This window comes from Solanum pennellii, chromosome 11 (assembly GCF_001406875.1).
Source record: "Solanum pennellii chromosome 11, SPENNV200".
In the NCBI taxonomy this organism is placed as follows: Eukaryota; Viridiplantae; Streptophyta; class Magnoliopsida; order Solanales; family Solanaceae; genus Solanum; species Solanum pennellii.
The window spans coordinates 9,533,261-9,554,962 of NC_028647.1; the positions used below are offsets into that span (position 1 = coordinate 9,533,261).

The 21,702-nt window shown below is 32.3% G+C and overlaps 2 protein-coding genes and 1 long non-coding RNA gene across 4 annotated transcripts; 2 read left to right on the forward strand and 1 right to left on the reverse strand.

The window, feature by feature from the left end:
- Positions 1-889: 889 nt before the first annotated feature.
- On the reverse strand, positions 890-1,899 carry LOC107004297. The gene is made up of 2 exons (XR_001454716.2): positions 1,578-1,899; positions 890-1,216 (listed from the first exon to the last, which is right to left on the reverse strand). It is a non-coding gene; the product is annotated as an uncharacterized LOC107004297 (long non-coding RNA).
- Positions 1,900-7,742: 5,843 nt separating this feature from the next.
- Positions 7,743-9,161, forward strand: LOC114074879 (subtilisin-like protease SBT3.12). The gene is made up of 3 exons (XM_027912962.1): positions 7,743-7,927; positions 8,029-8,126; positions 9,082-9,161. The coding sequence occupies exons 1-3, from the start codon at positions 7,743-7,745 to the stop codon at positions 9,159-9,161; spliced, it is 363 nt and encodes a 120-aa protein (XP_027768763.1).
- A 2,123-nt stretch (positions 9,162-11,284) lies between these two features.
- LOC107004729 (long chain acyl-CoA synthetase 9, chloroplastic) lies at positions 11,285-19,838 on the forward strand. 2 transcript variants are annotated; one of them, XM_015203052.2, is made up of 12 exons: positions 11,285-11,496; positions 12,809-13,265; positions 13,476-13,556; positions 14,832-15,098; positions 15,602-15,733; positions 15,830-16,003; positions 16,107-16,336; positions 17,361-17,478; positions 18,549-18,680; positions 18,776-18,910; positions 19,050-19,256; positions 19,492-19,659. In XM_015203052.2, exons 2-12 carry the CDS (start codon positions 12,819-12,821, stop codon positions 19,657-19,659), a joined length of 2,091 nt encoding a protein of 696 aa, XP_015058538.1. In that variant the 5' UTR covers positions 11,285-11,496; positions 12,809-12,818. The 2 variants fall into 2 exon arrangements, with proteins under 2 accessions (XP_015058538.1, XP_015058537.1); XM_015203051.2 differs by having other exon boundaries at positions 11,287-11,462; positions 19,492-19,838.
- Positions 19,839-21,702: the final 1,864 nt, after the last annotated feature.

Here is a 21,702-nt window from a genome sequence, read left to right on the forward strand (position 1 = left end):
AAGAGTTGCTTATCGTAGACTCATATATATATATATATATATATATAGTAGTAAAGTAATTAAGGGATATTGACTACTATATAAAGCTAAGTAATTTTTGACACCTCTTTCTGCTTACTATATACCCTTGACAAACTTTTTTACATGAATAAACTTGGTTTCAAGTCCGATTTTACTTGTGTTTTTTTTTAATCATTTATGTATTGAAAATAATGAAAAGATAGACTTGGCTAGGTATGCACAAATCTAAATTAAATAATGTTGGACACATTTTCCAGTTAGACTCCTCAACTTTCGTTGTCATCATTTTATATAAATAAAGTTGGTTTCATTTTTTGGACCCTCTTTTAAAAGCCTCAAGTATATTGCAACTTTGAAGAGAATGGTTTAGATATGTATACATGTTCGAGAAGGAAAATATTTTCTACGAAAAATGATTTCCTAAAAAATATCTTCTTAGAAAATAAGTGGTTATTTTTTACTTATTTTTTAGTGTTTGGTAAGTAAGCAAGAAAAAATTTATCTAGAAAAAACACTATGGAGGTTGGATGAGGTGGGGAGTGGGGATTCGGGGTGGCAAGAGGTGGGATGGCCAAGGGGTGGGGTTTGGGGGAGTTGTGTGGGTGGGGAGGATCGGAGACAATAAATTTGAAGTTTTACCTATGCAACTTGTTTTTCCTTTCCATTGGTGAAGTTATTTTTTAGGAAGAGAAAATATTTTCCAAACATTTTGACTATTTGTCATTATATATTGCAAATAGACAAGGCTAAATCCATGCAGATCAAAACTCAAACAAAAAAGACTCGGGGTCTAAATTGAAAGGGCAAAATAGTGAATTCCTAAAACTTTCCTAAAAATGACCGATTGGGTCATTACAGATAAGCTGCATGCAAATTAAACCATATTTTTATTTCAGAGCTTAGATAAACAGACTGTCTCTAATAGACCCAAATATAGTTATACAAGTACATAAGATCACATTGGCCACTAAAAGTTCAGACTAGTTCTTGCATGAACATTTATTATTATTATTATTATTGTTACTCTGTTATTACATAACACAAGATTACACCACACACTGACCACTTAAGAGTTCAATTGCATGAACATTTATTATTAACAAGCTATGTTACATACTTCTTCAAATGAGTGCTGCCTTATTGGCACAGTAGTTGTCACTGCAACTAGCTATGCACTCTCCAAGCTTCTTTCCATCTGAAATGTTGAAAAATCAAATGAATGCTTAGTAAGTTTTTATATGCATACATTTTATTTAATTAGTACAAACTAAATAATTACAGTAACATTCATACCATATTTATTGATTTTCCCTATTAGTTTTATCTCAATAGTTAAATATTTCAAGTCAGATACACCTAGCTAGATATATTTCTTTTACTACCACGTACATTGAAATAGAAAGAGAGGCAAGCTAGAACAGGAAGAATGCGGAGAAAATTTAATTTGTCTATGTATCCCAGATACATGCAAATCACACTATCTGATGTAATTCGAATGTATATGGGATACCATATAATCGAGCGAGATAGGGAGGGGAGAGTGACAAGCGAGATACCGTTTAGCATCATGTAGTTTTGGCATTGGGTGAAAGTGCATGCAATGTTACAAGCATAATTTTTAGGAGCTATTGTGGGATGAAAATTATGTTGAAGATGGATTGCACATTTTGCAGCACAAGTTGGAATACACACTTCAGGGTCGAAAATACAATCCATAGGTTTTTCTTTCATGCACTCAAAGACACAAACACCATATTTTTTAACTTCATCATCTCCCATGCATCCTATTACTAAAGTAATACTAACCATTAAAACCACTAAAGTAGTTTTCCCCTCCATTTTTTTGTTGATATAAAAGTAGCTAGTAGTATTATATTGTATCTATATTTCTAAGTAGCTAGCAACCTTGAGCTCATTTAAATATAGAAAGGTTTGAGCTAGCTAGGGTGTGTTTGGTATGAAAGGGAAATGATTTTCTAGAAAAAGAAAAGAAAGTTGTTGGACAATGCAAACATCATGCCTATTGAGAGTTTTGTGTGTGACCCAAGTGTTAGGTTAACACTTCTTTTTGCTCCTAGTAACTTGTGTGAGGTTACTTTTGATCTTATATTTTGTACTCTTATTTTTATGTTGTGTTATATATTTTTTTGGGCAGATGTCAATTGATCAAATTATATCACATTAAATCTTTGTAAAAGGTCATTTGATACATAAGATTATAAGAATAATAATTATGAGATAAAGATTAATTTATACTTGTGTTTAATTAGAAGTATTAGTTAATTCTGAAAGAACTTTTGCACTAAAATAATGAGGTTACAATAGAGATAATTACTTAATTAAGTGTAGTCCATAAAGTTATTTTATATAATTTAGCCTAAATTCTCAATGCTTAGCTAATTTCACCCCCAAAAAAGGAGTTTTAAGGGTCCTACCCGACCTTCAAGAAATTTAAAGTCAAAGTCAAATATAAATCTTAATAAGATGAATCTAGTGTAACAAGAATTGTCTCATGATATCATCTACAACTTTGAAAAATTACAAATTACATATGTAATTATTGTAGCAAAATTTAAAGAGAGAAAAGTGTCAGTCATTTTCATAATGTTTTCCAATCAATTGTATTGCTATTTATGATGTATCACTTAGTAGGCTATAGATCTACCTCTCCACAAATTTTTAAACGACTTCATTTAATTGTTTGAGTGAAATCAACGGCAAAGTATAACAATATAATGTTTGTATAATAGTATATATAATTATATAATCATTGTATATGGATGCACAAAATACCTATTATAATTTAGTATAATATTATATTGGAAAAATTACATAAATTAATACATTTTAAAAAATAATTACTGATTTTAGCGATACTTTTTGTTTATTACCATTTATAGCAATGCTTTGTTAAATTTGTAATATGTATTAAACTTGTATTATAAATGAATTAAAAGTGATCAAGTGAGGTAAAAATATTATTGCTATAAATGGTAAATATTTTTTTATTATAGTATATTTATGTAAGTTTCCCTATTATATATTGATGCATAATATTGTATATTAAGTTTTAAAACATTTTGTAACAAAGAAATATGAAAGTTTTGGTTATTGTTGTATATGTATCGAATGTATAGTTTATCAAATTAATTATAATTTAGGCTAAAGAATTGCAAGGTAAGTTTTTTAGAGGTAATTTTTGTACACAATCATGTTGATTTCATACATTTAGGAGTCGTTTGGTTCGATAAGTTATCAAAGATTTATTATTTTAGAACAACTTATTTCATTATGATGGTATAAATAAGAGAAAAGACATAAAAACACCATTAAAGTTGTTTTGAATTTTTAAAAAGACACCTTAACTTTGCGGACATTCTATTACCCCCCTTAACAATTTTAAAGTGTTGTAAATACCCCATTTTTTAACCATCCTCACTTGCAAGAAAAGAAGTTCAATCACCCACCAATTATAATCTGTCATGTATTAATTTTTATTTTTATTTTTCTTATTTTAGCAACTTCATTTTCTTTTTCTTTTTCTCTTTCTTCTTCTTTCTTTTTCTCTTTCTTTATTCTCTTTCTTCTTCTTCTTCTTCATTACCCTCCTCTGTTCTCTTTCTTCAATTCTTCATAACCAAATTCTCCACGTATCGCCATTTTCGTCAATTCACTTTTGATTAGTCAACGGAGATTTGAACTTGATATTACTAATTTGAAATTTTTTTGAGATGTGTCAATTAAATGAATTATTTTCTGTTAAAACATCTATTATAAATAGTTTTTTTGTGATTCTATTTTGTCAATAATAATTTTTTTCGAACTCTAATTCATATTATTAAAGCATCATTGAGGAAGATAATGAAGTAAATTTGTGTGAATGATATTTGATCTGCCATTAAATAAGTTTAACACATTTGAGGTAATTGTAACCCAATTTGAGGAAGATCATGAGGTAAATAATTAATAAAGAAAATGATAGAAAAGTGGCACTTTTCAATTAATTTTTTACAGCAAAAGTGGACCTTCACGCGCGTCATGTGCGTGTTCACAAACATGGCGAGAAAATAAATCAAAATGGTCCTTTTACAAAGATATTCAATACTTTTGTGGGGTAATAGGATGTCCGCAAAGTTAAGGTGTCTTTTTAAAAATTCGAAACAACTTCAGTGGTGCTTTTATGTCTTTTTTCTATAAATAATATTAATATAAGTTATTCCAAACATAAGAGTTAAATAAGATATCAAAATTTTATCCCGACTACTTTGACGTTAGGACTGTTTACTTCCCATGTGCTTCAATTACTCATCTTATAGTCTCTCTCCTTTTTTATTGTTTGTAGAAGAATTAGCAATACACTTCTTTTTTTAAAAAATGAATATAGTAGAATTTATTGCTTTCAAATTTTCAAGAAGTCGTGATGTGCATGGGTTCCATGTTTGTTTATAAATTTATCTCATTGAATATGAAATAAGTACCTAATAAATATTATTAATATTAATAAATTTCTAGTGGTATGAATTAAATGATTTAAAATTTTTGCTTTAAATGTATATTATAATATATATTTTCGTGATAGTAAATTATGTCATTCTTTTCTACACAAATTTAATGTGAAGAGTGTCATGCCCCGATCCTATACCCTGGACTGGCTGGCACTCGATGATCATTGTTGGCCTCGAGCGAACCCTTGGCCTAGCTGACTTAACTCATCGGAAAACAATAATCATAACTTAACTGAAAGGAATATCATAACTATGAATGTTTATAAAGCTGAAACATTCAAACTTAGACAAAAGCTGACAACTCAAGTCTTAACAAAAGGAATAATACTAAAAAAACTAAAATTAGATTGTCTATCTATGAAACCTCTAAAATTGAGATGGATGTTGGGACAGACCCCATAACATCCTAATAAAGAAAGTACTGAAAATCAATAAATGTGTCCTCGAGAGTGCCAGGAGGCTCACCACTGACTCTGAATGCTCAGCTGGATCAACGGGACGCTGGATGGTGCTGATCCTGGTTACCTGTGTTTGCATCATGATATGATGCAGGCCAACATGGCATCAGTACATTGAATGTACGAGTGTGCGAGTTGGAATGCTAAACGACAACTTAAGCTTGAAAAGGAGTAGGAAGGAGCACTTACCTTGGCTCTGCTCAACTCATGAATAACTAACTCATTTCAATATAAAGCAATTTAGAAACAATTGCAATATAAAGAAAAGTTGTCTGAAAACATGTTGTATACTCTGAATATATACAGCGATACAATTAACTCTGAGATGAATGTAAAAATACAAGTAAAATGATGTAAATAAAAATACAATAACTTCTGGGAAGTTTCTCTAAACGACAATCATCACTCAAGAGCTATAGTGATGATACATCGACCTACCTCACGCTGCCAGCGCATCCTATACCCGGCCAAAGGTATAAGACCTGAACTGCCTAATGAATCCATTAGTCTACTGTGAAAAGGGTTCATCTAAAAAGTATGATCATTTTCTACCCATGGTGGTTACATGGTTTATGAGGGTTGTGAGTTGTCTGAACTCTGCCCTATGTCGTACTCAATACTACTCCCAAAATATACTGACTCTTATGTTTTTAAAACATACTAATTCTGTGGTTTGAGATAGTGCTCAAAATATACTTAGCTCAAAGGTTATCTTGAAAATCATAGTTTCTTTGCTTGCTTCATTAAGAAAGCTATAGTTCTTTTCTGAAACTAGCCCTAAGGCTCTTGGAAATCCCAGTTTTTATTCCCTTAAATGTGAAATTATTTTTAATAGTGCTTTGGAAATACTTAGTTCCCATATACTGTTTTTAAAGAAAAGACTTCACTTTACTCTGAACTAAATTCAACTTAAGTGTTAAACGAAGTTAACACGTTTGTGAAAGACTTATGAAAATCTGAAATGAACTTCTTCTTCTTATTGTCTTCACTCCTTACTCAACCTGATATTTAAGTCTTAAAATAAGTTTAAAGTATTTGTAAAAGACTTCTTGAAAGAACTCTAAGATTTCCTAGACTTGGCTTTAAGCTCCTTTGACTTTGATCTTAACTTTTCTTGAATTGGATTATGGATTCAAGGTCATGATTTGCATTCTTTAGTGATTTCTAGGTGTTTAGAAATCATTTGAAGTAGTTAGAATCATTGGAAGGTGTTAATGTACCTTATTAGGACTTAAAGAGGCTAAACTGCGAAAATTGGACGAAAAACGTCGATCCGAACGCATTGGTGGCAAGCCACGCCAGCCTCAGTTCACTGAGGCTTAGTTTTGACACACTGGTAGTGCGCCGCGCCAAGCCCCAGTTAACTAAAGCCCTCTTTTGGCGCACTGCAGGCGCGACGCGCCTAGCCTTGCCAAGTGCGTCTGACTAATTTTTCAACTCGTTTTCTAGCCCTAAATCGCCTAAACCTCCATAGTTTCATCCCCAAAACCCTAGGATCATCAATATCTTCAATACCCATCAGATCTAGCTCAAAACAACATCGGAAACTACTAATCAACATCAATAGGCATTTAACCAATTCAACCGAAAAGGATTCGACGAAATTATCAAGAATTCACTTCTAATCATGTAATCAATTCTAAAACTTATAAACTGAATAAGATCGGTGTACGGATGAATTAACTCAACATGAAAGAGATCACATACCTTGATAGGGATCACCCCCGACGAATTCCACTCGAAATCCCTTGGCGTTCTTGGCGAAACCTTGATCTTTCTCCATTCTCATTCTTCTCTTCTCTTTTCTCCCAAACCCTAACCGTAAAAAAATTTTCTAATATGAACTAAAACTTATTTTTACCCCTATTATACCCTTAAAACGGATTAGGAAATAAATGGGTAAAAAGACTAGTTTTCCCTTCCTTAAATCCTGATTGGACCTTCCTTACTTCAACAGCCCAACTTTCGAAAGACATATCTCCCTCATACGATATCGAAATTGTGCAAACTCGGAGCCATTGGAAAGATCTTTCCAAAGATTTCAAACCATATAAAGAACTACCTCTAACTCATCCTGAGCTAGGAGGTATGACCATTTGAAAATGACCAAAACTCACTTCTTAAACTTAGGAAAATTCCCAGATGTCTCCTTTTTTTTCCAAAACGAATATTTTAGTTTCTTAACTTATTGCTAGCTATTTCGAGTTATGAAATGTTACAAAGAGATCTATTGACATGCTCATAATTAAAGTATTTTTCTTTATCGATTTTAGAATTTTACTCAAAATAGTACAAAGCATACACAAATATTATCGATATTTAAAATAATAAATCAATAACTAAAATATATGTATTTAAAACTAAAAGTCAAAACTAAAGTGATTCCCATAATTACAAAAAAATTATACACTAATTAAATCAAAATAAAATAAAATGAAAAGTACTTTAAACTTTTTTTTCCTGAAATATCCTTATTAAACCAGACACATCCAGGACCTCAAAAACTATATCAAAGAGCAAAAAGGATCGTATTGCAACCGGAAGTAACTGCAGAGCACAAATTAAAGTGATCAAAATGAAACTGCAAAATATTAATTAAAATCTGTTACTCATACTTCTTTAATTTCCTTTTTAATTACACTTGACCTACAATTTATAGTCAAAATGAAACTTCGCATGTTAAAAGTTGCTTTAATGAAACTTTATTTTATATCATACTCCCATTTTTTACTCATCCATTTTAATTAATCCCTAAAAAATGGCTCAAGGCAAATACTTGTCATCAACAACACTCATATTTCTATTTTTAATTTCTCATAATATTTTGTTTATTATAGCAGAAGTTGTACAACCAATAGTTTATTCTCCAAAGGATAAAAAAACTTATATTGTTTATACTAATAGTTCTGATTATGTCAAAATCTTAGCCTCAGTATTGGGAAGGTTCATTTTATATTTATTTTATTTTTCTTGTTAATTCTTCTTATTTTAATTAATTAATGTCATTTTTTTAGTATAAACTTACATTTTTAATATTTGTTTAGTGAGGAGGCAGCAAAGCAAGCAATATTGTATACTTATCATCATGTAATAAGAGGATTTTCAGCTTCATTGACTCTTGCACAAGCTGCTCGTTTATCAGGTAAAATTTGCATTTTCATATTTTATGTGATTTTATTTAATTCTTAATTTTGTTGAAAAGAGGAAATATATACTTACACATTGTTTACATCGTTGTTATCAGTTGTATTATATTGTATTGTTAATTTTAATACCATATGATTGTTTTTTTTGTTATTTAAAATTTTATTATGTCGTATTGTTTAAATTCATTGTTAGGTAATTATGAAAAGTTTTATTTTGTATAACGATCGATTTGGTATATTCACATGGTTATCGTAATAGTTTTTTTTTCTTATTTTGTCTTTACTTAATATTTAATAATCATGTTTTTTTTTAGTCACTCTACTTCATATTTTACTTTTACTTGTAGATTTGTCATTTAAATTATTGATGTATGAAATTATGTAACGATAAAAAACGGTACACTCTATTGTCGTGTTCATTAAAACAAGTACATTACAAAACAATATTTAGCAACCATTCCAGTAGAATGCCAAAGACGAATCAATTTCGTAAAATATCCTTGTTATCTAATTAATAAATTAATTGTATACCCACATAGTTTATTTTGTTAATTTAGTTTATAAGTTGTCCATAGTACGTAAATTCTCAGTTCAATATTTGAAGTCTTATACTTTCTCCACTACTATAGAATATTATAAATAATCTAGTTTATTATTTTAACTAGTAAATTTTTCTTCGAGTCAAGTTTAAAGTCTAAAAGATAAAATTAATCGACCAAAAGGAGTTGCCAAAATCAGAATGATATATATATTATTTCTGACAATTCTTTTTGGTTTGTTGGCTTCAAAAAAGATGTTTTTTTAGACTTTTGTACTTTTTTCTTTTCTTTTTTTAAGTTTTGAAATTTATAATTTTTATTTTTATTTTGATAAAATATGGTTTCACCAAATTAATATTGATATTGAAAATGCTGCATGCACCAACTAAATCAACATTTTTATAATTTGCAGATCATGAAGATGTATTAAGTGTCAAAGAAAGTGCAACATATTACTTGCATGATGGATCTGAAGGTCCAACCAGCAATTAGCAAGGACAATTGTCAAATAATCAATAAGCTTTTAAAACCAAATAATATTCTTGTAATCTTACAGACATTCACAAAATAAAGAGGGAATTTTCAATTTTAAAATGAGAATATCCCTTTTTCCTCAGCTCTCAAAAGGAGAATTTGAAATTTTAAATCGGGTAAGAATCGTTGTCGACGAGTTTCAGCTGGTAATCTTTTAGACATTCACAAAATAAACAAAATAGTGAGGAAATTTTCAAATTTGAAATGGGCATGTCCCTTTTTTCTTAGCTCTCAAAAGGACAATTTGAAATTTTAAATCGGGTAATAATCGTTGTCGATGAGTTTCAGTTGTCAGAGTATTCAAGCCTCTAAGTAAACAGAAGTGAAATTTTCCTATTGATACTAGCACTTGTGAAACTGGCTTCCGAAGAAAAAAAATACACTACATCTTCTCAATGATACTCTAACAAACTCGATAATCGAATCAAATTTCAGATATTAATATTATTATAATACCTTAACTCTAAAAAAAAAATTATAACATTTTTAAAAATAGTAGAGATAAAAAATTTATTGCCGTAAGCTCCTCACTTCTCGTTTGCTCCCAAAAAAAATAAAAATAATCAGAGGATACCTAAAAATTGTGTTTTGGTGTATTTAATTTACGATTTAGCTCCAAATGTTTCAAAACTATAGAAAGAAAAGAAATTGAAGAACTAAATTAATTTTTTTTTAAGAACTAAATTAATTTTTTTTTTAAGAACTAAATGAAGAACCGAACATTGATCCCTTCATGGACTGCACATCTGGAAAAGATTAATTCATCCGTCTTAATATATGAGATTTGATATTAAGTTTAAGAAAAAATAAAAAATTTTGAAACTTATAATCTATAACACTCTTGACCTTTTGCGAGGTTATAAATTACTTCTTTTAGCGACAAATTAAAAAGAATATATGTTAGATAAATTAAGAGAAATGAGATAATATTTTGAATCATAATTACATAACGTTATTATTCAAATATTTAATAAAAAGTATTGTAATATACCAATTTTCATATATCACCTAGCTAGCGTTTGGTCATAGATTTCTAAATATTCTTGGCAAATATTATTTGGGTGAAATTTCACCATATGTTTCACCATAGTATTTGAAAAATATATTTCACTTTTTTAGAAAAATATGATTTATATCCATAAGTTTTAAAAACTATCTAAACTAACCATAAGTTTATATTACAAATCAATTGGATCTTCTTTGCAACAATAACAAATAGTGTTTATGGCACTAGAGCAATGTGGTAATTTGGAGTGAGTGCAACAAGCATCATTCTATATATCGTCAAGTAGACAAAACACATGACTTTGCTATCCTGAGTTGATTGTTCATCATTTTCATCAATAATCATATCATCATTTAATATTCATTGAATATTTCAGCGCTACTTTGGTGTTAACGTAAAAAAGTATGTAATACAACGCAAACTATTATTATAGAGGGTATTTTTGTAAAATATAAAAATTTGGAATAAAATTTCAATTTTCAAAAATGAGATTTGATCCAAATACTAAAAAAAATAGTATTTGAAAATTTGCTAAAATATTTTTTAATTTTTTTCTCAAATATTATTTGAGAAATTTATGACCAAACGGGTAGGCCAATTTTACTCTTTAGCCTCATTCAATAACAAAATCCTAACTTCAATAATGTCTCTGTTGAACGTTTGGGGTGACAATTTAATGGGGCATGGTGAATGCAGGGAGGGGTAAATTAAGGCTATATAAGGTGAGGTGATTTTAAGATTATGCGGGCCGGATTGAAGTGAGCATTTTGAGAATTATGCGAGGAGAGAGCGAGTTGTGGATCTATGCGAGTTAAAATTTAATTTTAACTGATTTTATATAAATGATGTAACACTATTTATTTAATAGATCTCTACCGCTTGATTTTAGGTGTTTATTTGAAAAAAATAATCTATATTTTTTCCAAAAAAATAAAATAAGCTAATGAAAAATATATAAATAATAGTATATATTTATAAAATTGGGTCAAATGTGAGTTCAGAAACATGGTGGTCCCTATATGAGTGTCATCAGAGTGTTCAATCTCCATCACCCAAAATCAAGCGGTAGCGTACGTGTTTGATCAAAATCAGAAATAGTTGACACAAGAAAACAAAGCCTTTTGCAGCTTTTTAACTGTATTTAGGCTGAAACTACAACTCTCTCTCTCTCGATTCCTCCGCCCAAACCTTAATAAACCCCCCAAATACACAACACTAGTTCTTTTCTTCAATTTCTCCCATTCTTCTTCAAGGTATGCTTCTTCTTCTTCGCTGCTCCAATCATGGGTAATTTGAATTAATCTCAATTAAATGTTTAATGTGCTGCTAATTAGAGATTTGATTTTCATTTTCTTTCCTATGCATTTTATTCAACCACTTTGAACTATCTGATAAATTGTTTGAGTTTGCTAGATTGTTAAGTTGTCATGTTTTAACTTTGTAAAATTGGATTCGATACAATTTAGGAACGGTAGCTTGATTTTTTTTAGAGTGTACTATGTTTTTTTTTTTTTTAAGTAATAAAAAAAAGTGGTTTAAAAAGAAAAATGAATTAGGATTAGTAAATTACCATATCTCTCGACCATTAGGTAGTTTTTGTCTCAATTTGAGCGCACCTGTTGATATGATGGTTATGGAGTATTTGTTAAAGATGCTTGGTGGATAGAATTACTCGGTGCTTGTTGTTGTTTCTGGTGGGAGGTGATATGTATCGCGATGAATTGTTGTTGTTGATGCGTTGAATTGTTGTTGTTGTTGGTGGGAGGTGATAGGTATCGCGTTGAATTTTTGTTGTTGCTGGTGGGAGGTGACACGTATCCCATCGAATTGTTGTTGCTGCTGGGAGGTGATAGGTATCTCGTCGAATTGTTGTTGTTCCTGGTGGGAAGGTATCCTGTTGAGGTGCACACAAGTTGACCCAGACACCACACTTGTAAAAAAAGAAGTCTAAAAAAGTTTCCTTATTATTTTCTTAATTTGTTCTTGCTTGCTACGTAATGCATATCTTTTGACGATTCCCCTTTAGAATATAACAATGGAAAAGGAGGACAACAACAACTACATACTTAGGGTAATTCCAAAATTGGAGTCTCAAAAGGAGGGTAGAGTGTACGTTGATCGTCAAGAGGTAGAGAAGCTTTTTCTGAAAGACCTCCTGCTCAAGTGCAGCAAATTAAAGTATACGACAATGGGGAAAACATGTCAATTAGCAAGGGGAGCAATACAGAGCATCAAGGGAATGGAAGCAGTAAAACACAAAATAATGCGGCAACTGAAAGAATGGAAACGGAGGAAGAACTCAAAATATGACAAAATATCTGACATTGTTGAATTGTGTTCTTGGTCTTTCTTATTCTTCCTTGTTGCAGGGGAAGGAATTCATGTCTGTAGTATAATTATCGTCAAGAACTTTTTTATTGTCTTCCCTGTCTCCTTAGATGATACATATAATTCACTTGAAATTTTAGGGGCTAATTATTTTAGAAGTTATGTTGCATATTTTTGTACTAATTTTTGATATTCTTGGTTTAACCACTCTCGTAAACATTAACCAATATCTATAACCAGTCTGAGACAGTGTATTTTTTGCTTTTTTCAGGGTAAATTAGATGGGGCCTTATGTTGCTGGTGTTCTTGTTCCTCTGGTAGTAACTATTCTCCTTCAGAATAGAAGAAGTCGAAAAAAGCGAGGCTTGCCTGCTGATGTTGGTGGTGAACCTGGCTATGCTATCAGAAACCGTCGGTTCAATGCACCGGTAGAAACAGCATGGGATGGAATCACAACCTTGGCAGAGCTTTTTGAGTATTCATGCAAAAAGTATCATCACAAGAAGTTACTAGGAACTCGGAAACTGCTTTCCAGAGAGATGGAAGTATCTGCAGATGGAAGGTCATTCGAGAAACTACACTTGGGTGACTATGAGTGGTTGAGTTATGGTCAGGCATTTGAGATTGTGTGCAATTTTTCCTCTGGTTTGGCACTACTTGGGCACCAAAGAGATGAACGTGTGGCCATTTTTGCTGATACATGTGAAGAATGGTTAATGGCATTACAGGTACATATCTGTTCTGTTCTCACTGAACAAAGAGGTTTCTTTTGTTTGCACTGATGACCATTTGTAGATTCGAGATATACTCCAAGAGACAATATTCATTTTTACTAGTTTATAGACGACTAGGATTCTATTAATTTCCAAATCATGCTCTTCTTTTTTTACATTTTTCCATGTCAATGAAATAACATTGAGTCGCTTTGTTTACACCAGAGTTGCTTCAGACGCAATGTGACAGTGGTTACTATTTATGCATCACTTGGTGAAGAGGCCTTGTGTTACTCACTTAATCAGGTCAATTATCTCTCTTGCTCTATCTCTCTTCTCGTTTCTCTCTTTTCCTCTCACTCATGAATCAGTTCATGCACACAAGACAGGTTCATGAATAGTGTTTAGCACATAAGAAAGAGATCATACTTGGAGGCTTGTACTAGTGACACCACCATTATGTGCCCAATCTTGGATCAGATGTAGTAATTGGAACTGTCTCAATTAGTAAAGAACAAAGAATGATTTTATAATGTTGGCCTGAGGTGAATTTAAATGGTGAAACATGGTCTGCAAGGATTTATGCTAAAAATACTTTTCCTAGTTATTACAGAAATTGAAGATCTCGTCTCGTGAAGTAACATGCAATTTCAAGATTATCAATGTACACCTTTAGGATAAAAGATCAGTTATGGTAGAAAGATAATCATATTCACTAAAACCTCGAAGTCAGTTATCAGATATCACCTTGATGTGATGTTAACTTGTTCTTTTAACTGATATATGTTGTCAAGCACTGGTCTGACTTGCCTTCACCACTTTCTTCAGTTTCGGTGGATTATTCTAGATCTTCATTTTCGACTGGTACTGTCCACTTAGCGTGTCAAGCAGTTTGAAATGAAATATGTTTTCTTCCATACACCCCATGTTGGTCAAAATCTGCTTTTACTTGTGTAACTTCATTGAAGTTCTATATGAGACACAGTTACACAAGGAACGCCTTAAGACATAGAAGATATTAAAATACTCTAGACAGTGGTATTGTAAAAAGGTATATTGATAAGTGAAGTATTGTAAAACAGGTAAATTGATAAATGAAGTACCCACGCCGATGAAATTGTTTTTTTCTTTGTGAAACTGATAATCTCTGGCAGAGCCCCACATAGATTTGTTCTTTTTGGATCTATTTGAGGGTGTCATAATCTCTTCAACCAATAGCATGCTTCTAGCTGAAATTAGAAAAGCACAGCACTCTACTTTTACAGCTAAACTCTGACTTATCCATGCAAGATTTTATTCAAAAAAAATCAGGAAAGGGTAAATTTATTTTAAAAAATAGGCAGTAGCAATATAGTACTGCAGCAACTCATCGTCTCATCCATTCAAGACCTAAATTTCGAGAATTTGAAAATTGACATTTTGCCTCCATCGATTCTGTGCTGGAAAACAAGCTATGCGAACCTTAATCTGATACCTATGTCTTGCTCATTAGATAATTTCTGTGTTTTCTTGTACTCTTTCAATTGTTGTTCTTTTCAAGTGTTGCTACATAGCTTGTTGTCAACTAGTTCTCTTCTCCAGACAGAGGTTACTACTGTCATTTGTGGGCAAAAGGAACTAAAGAAACTTGCAGACATTAGTGGACAACTTGATACCGTCAAACGTGTGATATGCATAGAGAATGAGATTCCATCAAGTGCCATCGTTGCTGCAGGGAGCAACTGGGTATTGAAGACCTTTTCCGAGGTGGAAACTCTTGGCCGAGGAAACCCTGTTGACCCAGATTTACCTCTTGCAGCCGATACTGCAGTGATCATGTATACCAGCGGAAGTACTGGATTGCCCAAGGTTAATTGCGATACTCTCAATCTTCTGCTTCAAATTGGTGAATATAGTCTTATTTTTTTCTTGGTTGAAAAATTACGTTTGAGACTTAGCCATTGGAGGAACAGGTTCCAATCTTATGTGTGTGTATATATATATATATACACACACACACACACACACACACACACACACCATTGTGGGAGGAATAGGGGATTGCTAGTATACCCATAAAAGTAGATGAAAGAACTAAGATAATAGTATGAAAGAGAGAAAAACGCATAGAAAACATGATAATTGAATATAATAGTGACTCGGGATTTTCATACTCTTGTTCTAATTCAAGAGCTTCATGGTAAAGGTCTAGGAAATGCTTAAAACATTCGCCACTGTGTAGTAGGAAAATGAGATTTTCCTAGCTTTATTCCATCTTTTTCCTCCTCATGCACCTGGATGAGTCAAGAAAATCTCTAGGAAGAAAAAATTACAGTCGTTACATAAGCACTAACATTTTATCTGGTGCACAGGGTGTGATGATGACACACAGGAATGTTCTAGCTACAGCTTCTGCTGTTCTGACAATTGTACCCGGTCTTGGAAGCAAGGATGTTTACTTAGCATACCTGCCGCTTGCTCATATTCTCGAGCTTGCAGCAGAGGTAATGCACCAATGTTTGATCAAATTTGTTGGGTGTATGATTTATTCATGTCTTTACTTTGTTTCTATTAAATTAAAAATCTGATATTTTCTTCAGACCATAGTACCTGGGATTGGTGGTTCTATAGGATATGGTTCTCCTCTGACCCTTACTGATACTTCAAATAAGATAAAGAAAGGAACAAAAGGAGATGCCTCTGCTTTAAGCCCAACTGTGATGGCAGCTGTCCCTGCCATTCTTGATCGGGTTCGAGATGGCGTGCGTAAAAAGGTATAACTGAGGACTCAAATATATATTTTCTTAGTTCATTTGGTTGCTTCTGCATACATACTACATGTTGTTGGTATGTGAAACTAACATTGGTAGAATTCAGGTAGATGCTGCAGGTGGATTATCCAAAAAACTGTTTGATTTGGCATATTCTCGTCGACTGTCTGCAATTAATGGTAATTGGTTTGGAGCTTGGGGCTTAGAAAGACATTTCTGGAACCTTTTAGTGTTTAAGAAGGTTCAAGCAATTCTTGGCGGCCGTATCCGTTTTATCCTGTCTGGAGGAGCTCCTCTCTCTGGGGATACTCAGAGATTTATCAACATATGCCTTGGGTGAGTAACTCTGAAACTATTCCCCCTCATAAAGGATCTGAAATCTTAATATGCGCATTTCTGATTGTGGTAATTTTGACCTCTCACCCTAGAAGATGATGATCTAAGGGATTCACTAGTTCAATATCACATGAAACTAATATATTAAGTTCGAATTGACCTCTTAGCATGATCCATAATCCATTGACTTGATGGTCTAAAGTGTTTTGTTGATATACACAATGCATAATGAGTTAACCACTTCTTGAGATTAGATTGCAGCAAGAGTTACCTTCTCAACTTCAATACCACCTGCTTCTTATAGTCTCCAGGTTGATCTGGCTGCACGTAATATCTCTTTCAGCAAGCTAATGCATACGTGAAATCTCTCCACTGTGCACTTTTTTACCTAACTGTCTGTAAACAACGTACTAAAGAGTTGGGTAGTTTTTGTGGTGGAAATAGGAACTCTTGTTGCCGTCTTACCAATGAGAGTTTTATTCCTCTCCTTAGGTTCTAGTTTTCACTAACTGTCCTAATATAAAGTGTCCAAAGAACACTTGTTGATGTTCCTCAGGGGTTTTTCTACCCCTTAAGTTCTCTTTGCCATTGTTTCTGAAATAATTTTCAATTTTATAAAAGCTTCGATAATGATGTAAATCGAGAAGCTGATGACTTGAAAATATATATCTGCCTTACCTGTCTACTGGATGGTAGGAAGAGAATCCTGAGAAAACCTAACTTTTAAACTTTTAGAGTGGCCATTTATTTTCTTGTGTTGACCCTTTGTTCTAATAGCAACTAGCATCGTGAATTACTAGAATGATGAAATTCAATGGTAATTAACAAAAAGTGTGATGCTTTAATCAAGGAATCCGCTTCCATCAAAATAGACATGTTCTGGTGTGGGTTAAATTGAGACTACTAAATTATTGTCAACAACAACAGTGGCAAATAATATGCAGGTTTATATTGTTTTCTCTTCTTGCTAGCATCTTTTTTTATTTCTGCAGACTTCTCATCTTACTTGGTTTATTTTCCTTAGTGCTCCAATAGGCCAAGGTTATGGTCTTACCGAGACCTGTGCTGGTGGAACATTTAGTGATTATGATGATACTTCTGTTGGACGTGTTGGTCCTCCACTTCCTTGCTCGTACATCAAGGTAAAGTAGAATAAGAAGAGTCAAAGCTTCACATTCCTCTATATCCGTGTATACTGCTATACTCATTACTTCATTTGTCTGACCAAATATGAGAATTACCCCATTTTAAGGTCAAGAATTATGCATTTCAAACTTCAAGAAAGAATTGTAGTAATCTTATTACTTACATCTCTCACATTTATTTGTTAAATCCTGTGGATTGCATTTTATCTTTTATGTAATGCTCTTGTTCCTGTGCCTATCCTTATATGGTTTTAGTTTCAGATGGTTACATTGTAAGTTGACAGAGTAGGAGATAATTATGCAATTAAGAAAAATTACCCCATTTTCAGGTGAAGAATTATGTATTTCAAACTTTCAGAAAGCATTATAGTAGTCTTGTTGCGCACATTTCTTACATTTATTTGTTAAATCCTGTTTTTTTTTTCATCTTTTATGTAATGCTCTCGTTCCTGTGCCTATCTTTATATGGTTTAAGTTTCAGATGGTTCTATTGTAAGTTGATAGAGTACTAGATCATGATCCATCACAACATCACAGTTTTTGTACTTCAAGGGTGTGCTTGGTACGAAGGAAAATGTTTTCTTGAAAAATGTTCTCTGGGAAAATAAGTGGGTTTCCTACTTATTCTCTTGTGTTGGGTATGTAACAAATATATAATTATCCTAAAGGCATTTGTCTATAATCTAGACAAATACTATGAGGGGTGGGGGTGGGTAGGTTTGGGGATGGGGGCTACATGGGAGGGGGTGAAAATGAGGTGTTTACAATGCCACTTGTGGAGTTTGTTTTCCTACTTCCACTTGGGAAGTCATTTTCCTTATTTTTAAGGTACTTGTTTTCCTAGAGAAGATGTTCTCCAAACCTTTAACCAACCGAACATGAGAAAATTGGAATCTCTGTCCCCTCCCCCTTCCCCCCTTAATTACATTATGGTCGTCTTGCTTTCCAAACTTCCTTTGTTATTCAAGTCATGAGAAACTGTAACAGCTCTATAATTGCTTCTGAATCAAATTTTTCTAGCTTTCACCAGATAATACTCTTAATTAATGTAGTACTTTCATCTGTAGTTGATAGATTGGGCTGAGGGTGGATATCAAACAAGTGACTCCCCAATGCCTCGAGGTGAAATTATTATTGGTGGTCCAAATGTTACCCTTGGATATTTCAAAAATGAGGAGAAGACGAAAGAAGTGTACAAGGTACTTATTGCTCTAAAATTGTATGCTCTGATGAGTATTGATGTTACAAATGTGACTGGTCGATAAATTACAAATTCTTTTTATGCTGTACTAAGGTTGACGAGAGAGGAATGAGCTGGTTCTATACAGGTGACATAGGGCAATTTCATGCAGATGGTTGCCTTGAGATAATTGACCGTAAAAAGGACATTGTTAAACTTCAACACGGGGAATATGTTTCCTTGGGAAAGGTGCGATCTAGTATCTTTGCTCTAGCATATGAAATATATGCACATTGTTATATGAATGTCTCCTGGTTTCAGTACCCCAACTCCCCACTTCTCTTTTTTTCATTTACTCATGTGGGAGTTGATATGTCATGTGCACCAGGTTGAGGCTGCTCTTATTGTTAGTTCCTATGTTGATAATATAATGTTGCATGCCGATCCGTTCCACAGTTATTGTGTAGCTATAGTGGTGGCTGCTCAAGCTGCTGTGGAAGACTGGGCTAGGAAGCATGGAATTAACTTTGGCGATTTTCATGAGTTATGTCAGAAGGAAGAAACTATCAAGGAGGTCTATGCTTCCTTAGTGAAGGTATTTCTCATACAAGCAAAGTTATTGAGCTTCTTTCTGTTTTCAATTATCATAAGCAAAGATGTATTTTCCTATTTAACCATTTGTCTGCTAACCTTCACATTTGTTGGATTAACTGGTTTGGGCTTGTTTGAGCATTTCGACTCCATATTTCCGGAGTTAAATCCTTTGTTGTTTAGACTGCAGTGTGAAATATTATGGTTTCTCTAATTCATTGAACTTGTGTCTTGTACAGGCAGCGAAGGCTGCTCGTTTGGAGAAGTTTGAGATCCCAGCAAAGATCAAGTTGCTATCGGAAGCATGGACACCAGAATCTGGGCTTGTGACTGCAGCGTTGAAGCTGAAGAGGGATGTTATTAAGAAGGCTTTCTCACAGGAACTAGCTCAGTTATATTCATCATGATTGATTGATTGATTTACAGACATAGCAGCTCTTTTCTTTTAACAAGACCCCCACCCCAAATTTCTTCAATAAATATTCGTAGAACTATAGCTTTTTTTATGTGCTTTTGTTTTTATTTCAAGTATCCTTTTTGAGCATCAGTTTAGTGAGTGAATGTAGCAAAAAAGGTGAAGGTTGTTAATCTGGGAAGATACAACTATAGCATGACAAATGCAAATCCCATGAATTCCAATTTGAGGTGAAGATCATCACACCCAAAGTTGTCAAGTCAACAAAAAGTATCAAAATGACACAATTCAATCTTACTTTAGGTATATTCAAAATACGGAAAAGGGCCTAAAATATCTTTAAAGTATTGGAAATGGTACAAAATAATTCGTCATCCATCTATTGGCTCCAAAATACCCTTCTCATTTGCCTATTGGGTCCAAAATATTCTTTGTCATTCACCTTTTGGTTCAAAATTGATCATTTATTTAACGGTTTTATATTTAAACTATTTAAATATTTTTTAAAATATGTGGCGCTCAACTATTTGTTATAATTTAACTTATTAGTATAATTTATAAATTAATCCACGAACCACTCATTACTAATTAAACTCCTCCAAATTAATAAACCCGTCACATTATTAATGTAACAACATAAACGCTACTGCCAATTGAATATTTTTAAAAATTTGAGGCAAAAATATCTATAGAAGTAGATTATCATACATTCAAGTGTCTAAATAAAAATTACCGATAAACTTAAAAGTCTTATCATGTTCATCTTAATTATTCTTACGTCTCAATTATGTGATGTTACTTCACAGGTAACTTTTTTTTTCAAAATAATATATTAGAGGTTTTAAAACAAATCATAAATATTTATAAAATTATATTTAAGAAAAGTGCATGAATTAATTCGGGATGTATTACTTCTTTACCTATAATCATAAATTTCTAAATCAATCTTGAAAGAGAATCCTATTGAAAGTGTCCTCCTAAATAAGTAGCTCAACCTATATTTAGTTGGAGCTTCGATTCGGACTTGAATAATTTTGAATGTCATTTTCAGGAATCTATAATTTCATCGTGTTTTAGTAGTGTTCATGACTATTTTGATATTATAATTGAATTATTAATTGGGTGGGGTTTAGTTAGTAATGAGTGGGTAGTGGGTTGATTTATAAATTATATTAATAAATTAAATTATAACCAACAGTTGAACGCCAAGTATTTTAAAAGATTTTAAAGAGTTTAATTTTAAAAAATTAAAGAAGTGGTCAATTTTGAACCTGAAGGTGGATGACAAGGGTATTTTGGAGCCAATAAGTGGATGAAAAGGGCATTTTGGAGCCAATAGGTGGATGAAGGGTAATTTTATACCATTTTCAATACTTCAAGGGTATTTTAGGCTATTTTCCGTTTAAAATATACGAGAGTGAAAAATATTGTCAACTTTAGAAAATTGCTCCAATTTTTATTTTTAATCTGAAATGAGTTGAGTCAATGAACATGATTGTTGAATGGTTGAGCAAGCATATATGAATTAATGGGATAGGCCGTTTAAAATCGAATCGAAATCGATAATTTGAATCGAAATAAAGTTATTGATTTATCAATATGAGGTTATCGATTTAGCGGTTTTGATTTTTTTTATTATCAGGTTATTGGTTCTTAACGGTTTGACGTTTTTTCTACGGATTAACCGATAATCCAATAGTGAATTAAATAATTATATTTATATCATTTTGTACATAAAGTCTTTGACTTAAAGTTTGGTTTTCTATTTTTGTTTTTGCTTGTCTCGGACACTTGTTATTCTACAATCAGCGAGATGTAACTTGTGAACTAAAGTGAATGGTTAATTGATTTTTTCACATTGTTTCTCTTAACAATATTTTTTTTATCAATTCTTAAAGGTTAAATCGATAATGATAAAAAATTCACTAAATCAATAATTAATAAGTAAATATACAATTTAATATTTTTCCAAATTTATAATTAATAAGTCAAATTGATAAATCGAAATAAGTGGATGACTAAACAAAAAAGCTGA

Excerpts from the sequence above, each read along its gene's own strand:
- LOC114074879 (XM_027912962.1), top strand. The coding sequence starts at position 7,743 with ATGGCTCAAGGCAAATACTTGTCATCAACAACACTCATATTTCTATTT. Across the intron at positions 7,928-8,028 it reads TTAGCCTCAGTATTGGGAAG|TGAGGAGGCAGCAAAGCAAG; the intron begins GTTCATTTTATA and ends ATATTTGTTTAG. Across the intron at positions 8,127-9,081 it reads ACAAGCTGCTCGTTTATCAG|ATCATGAAGATGTATTAAGT; the intron begins GTAAAATTTGCA and ends TATAATTTGCAG.
- LOC107004729 (XM_015203052.2), top strand. The coding sequence starts at position 12,819 with ATGGGGCCTTATGTTGCTGGTGTTCTTGTTCCTCTGGTAGTAACTATT. Across the intron at positions 17,479-18,548 it reads TTCCTTGCTCGTACATCAAG|TTGATAGATTGGGCTGAGGG; the intron begins GTAAAGTAGAAT and ends TTTCATCTGTAG. Across the intron at positions 18,911-19,049 it reads AATATGTTTCCTTGGGAAAG|GTTGAGGCTGCTCTTATTGT; the intron begins GTGCGATCTAGT and ends CATGTGCACCAG.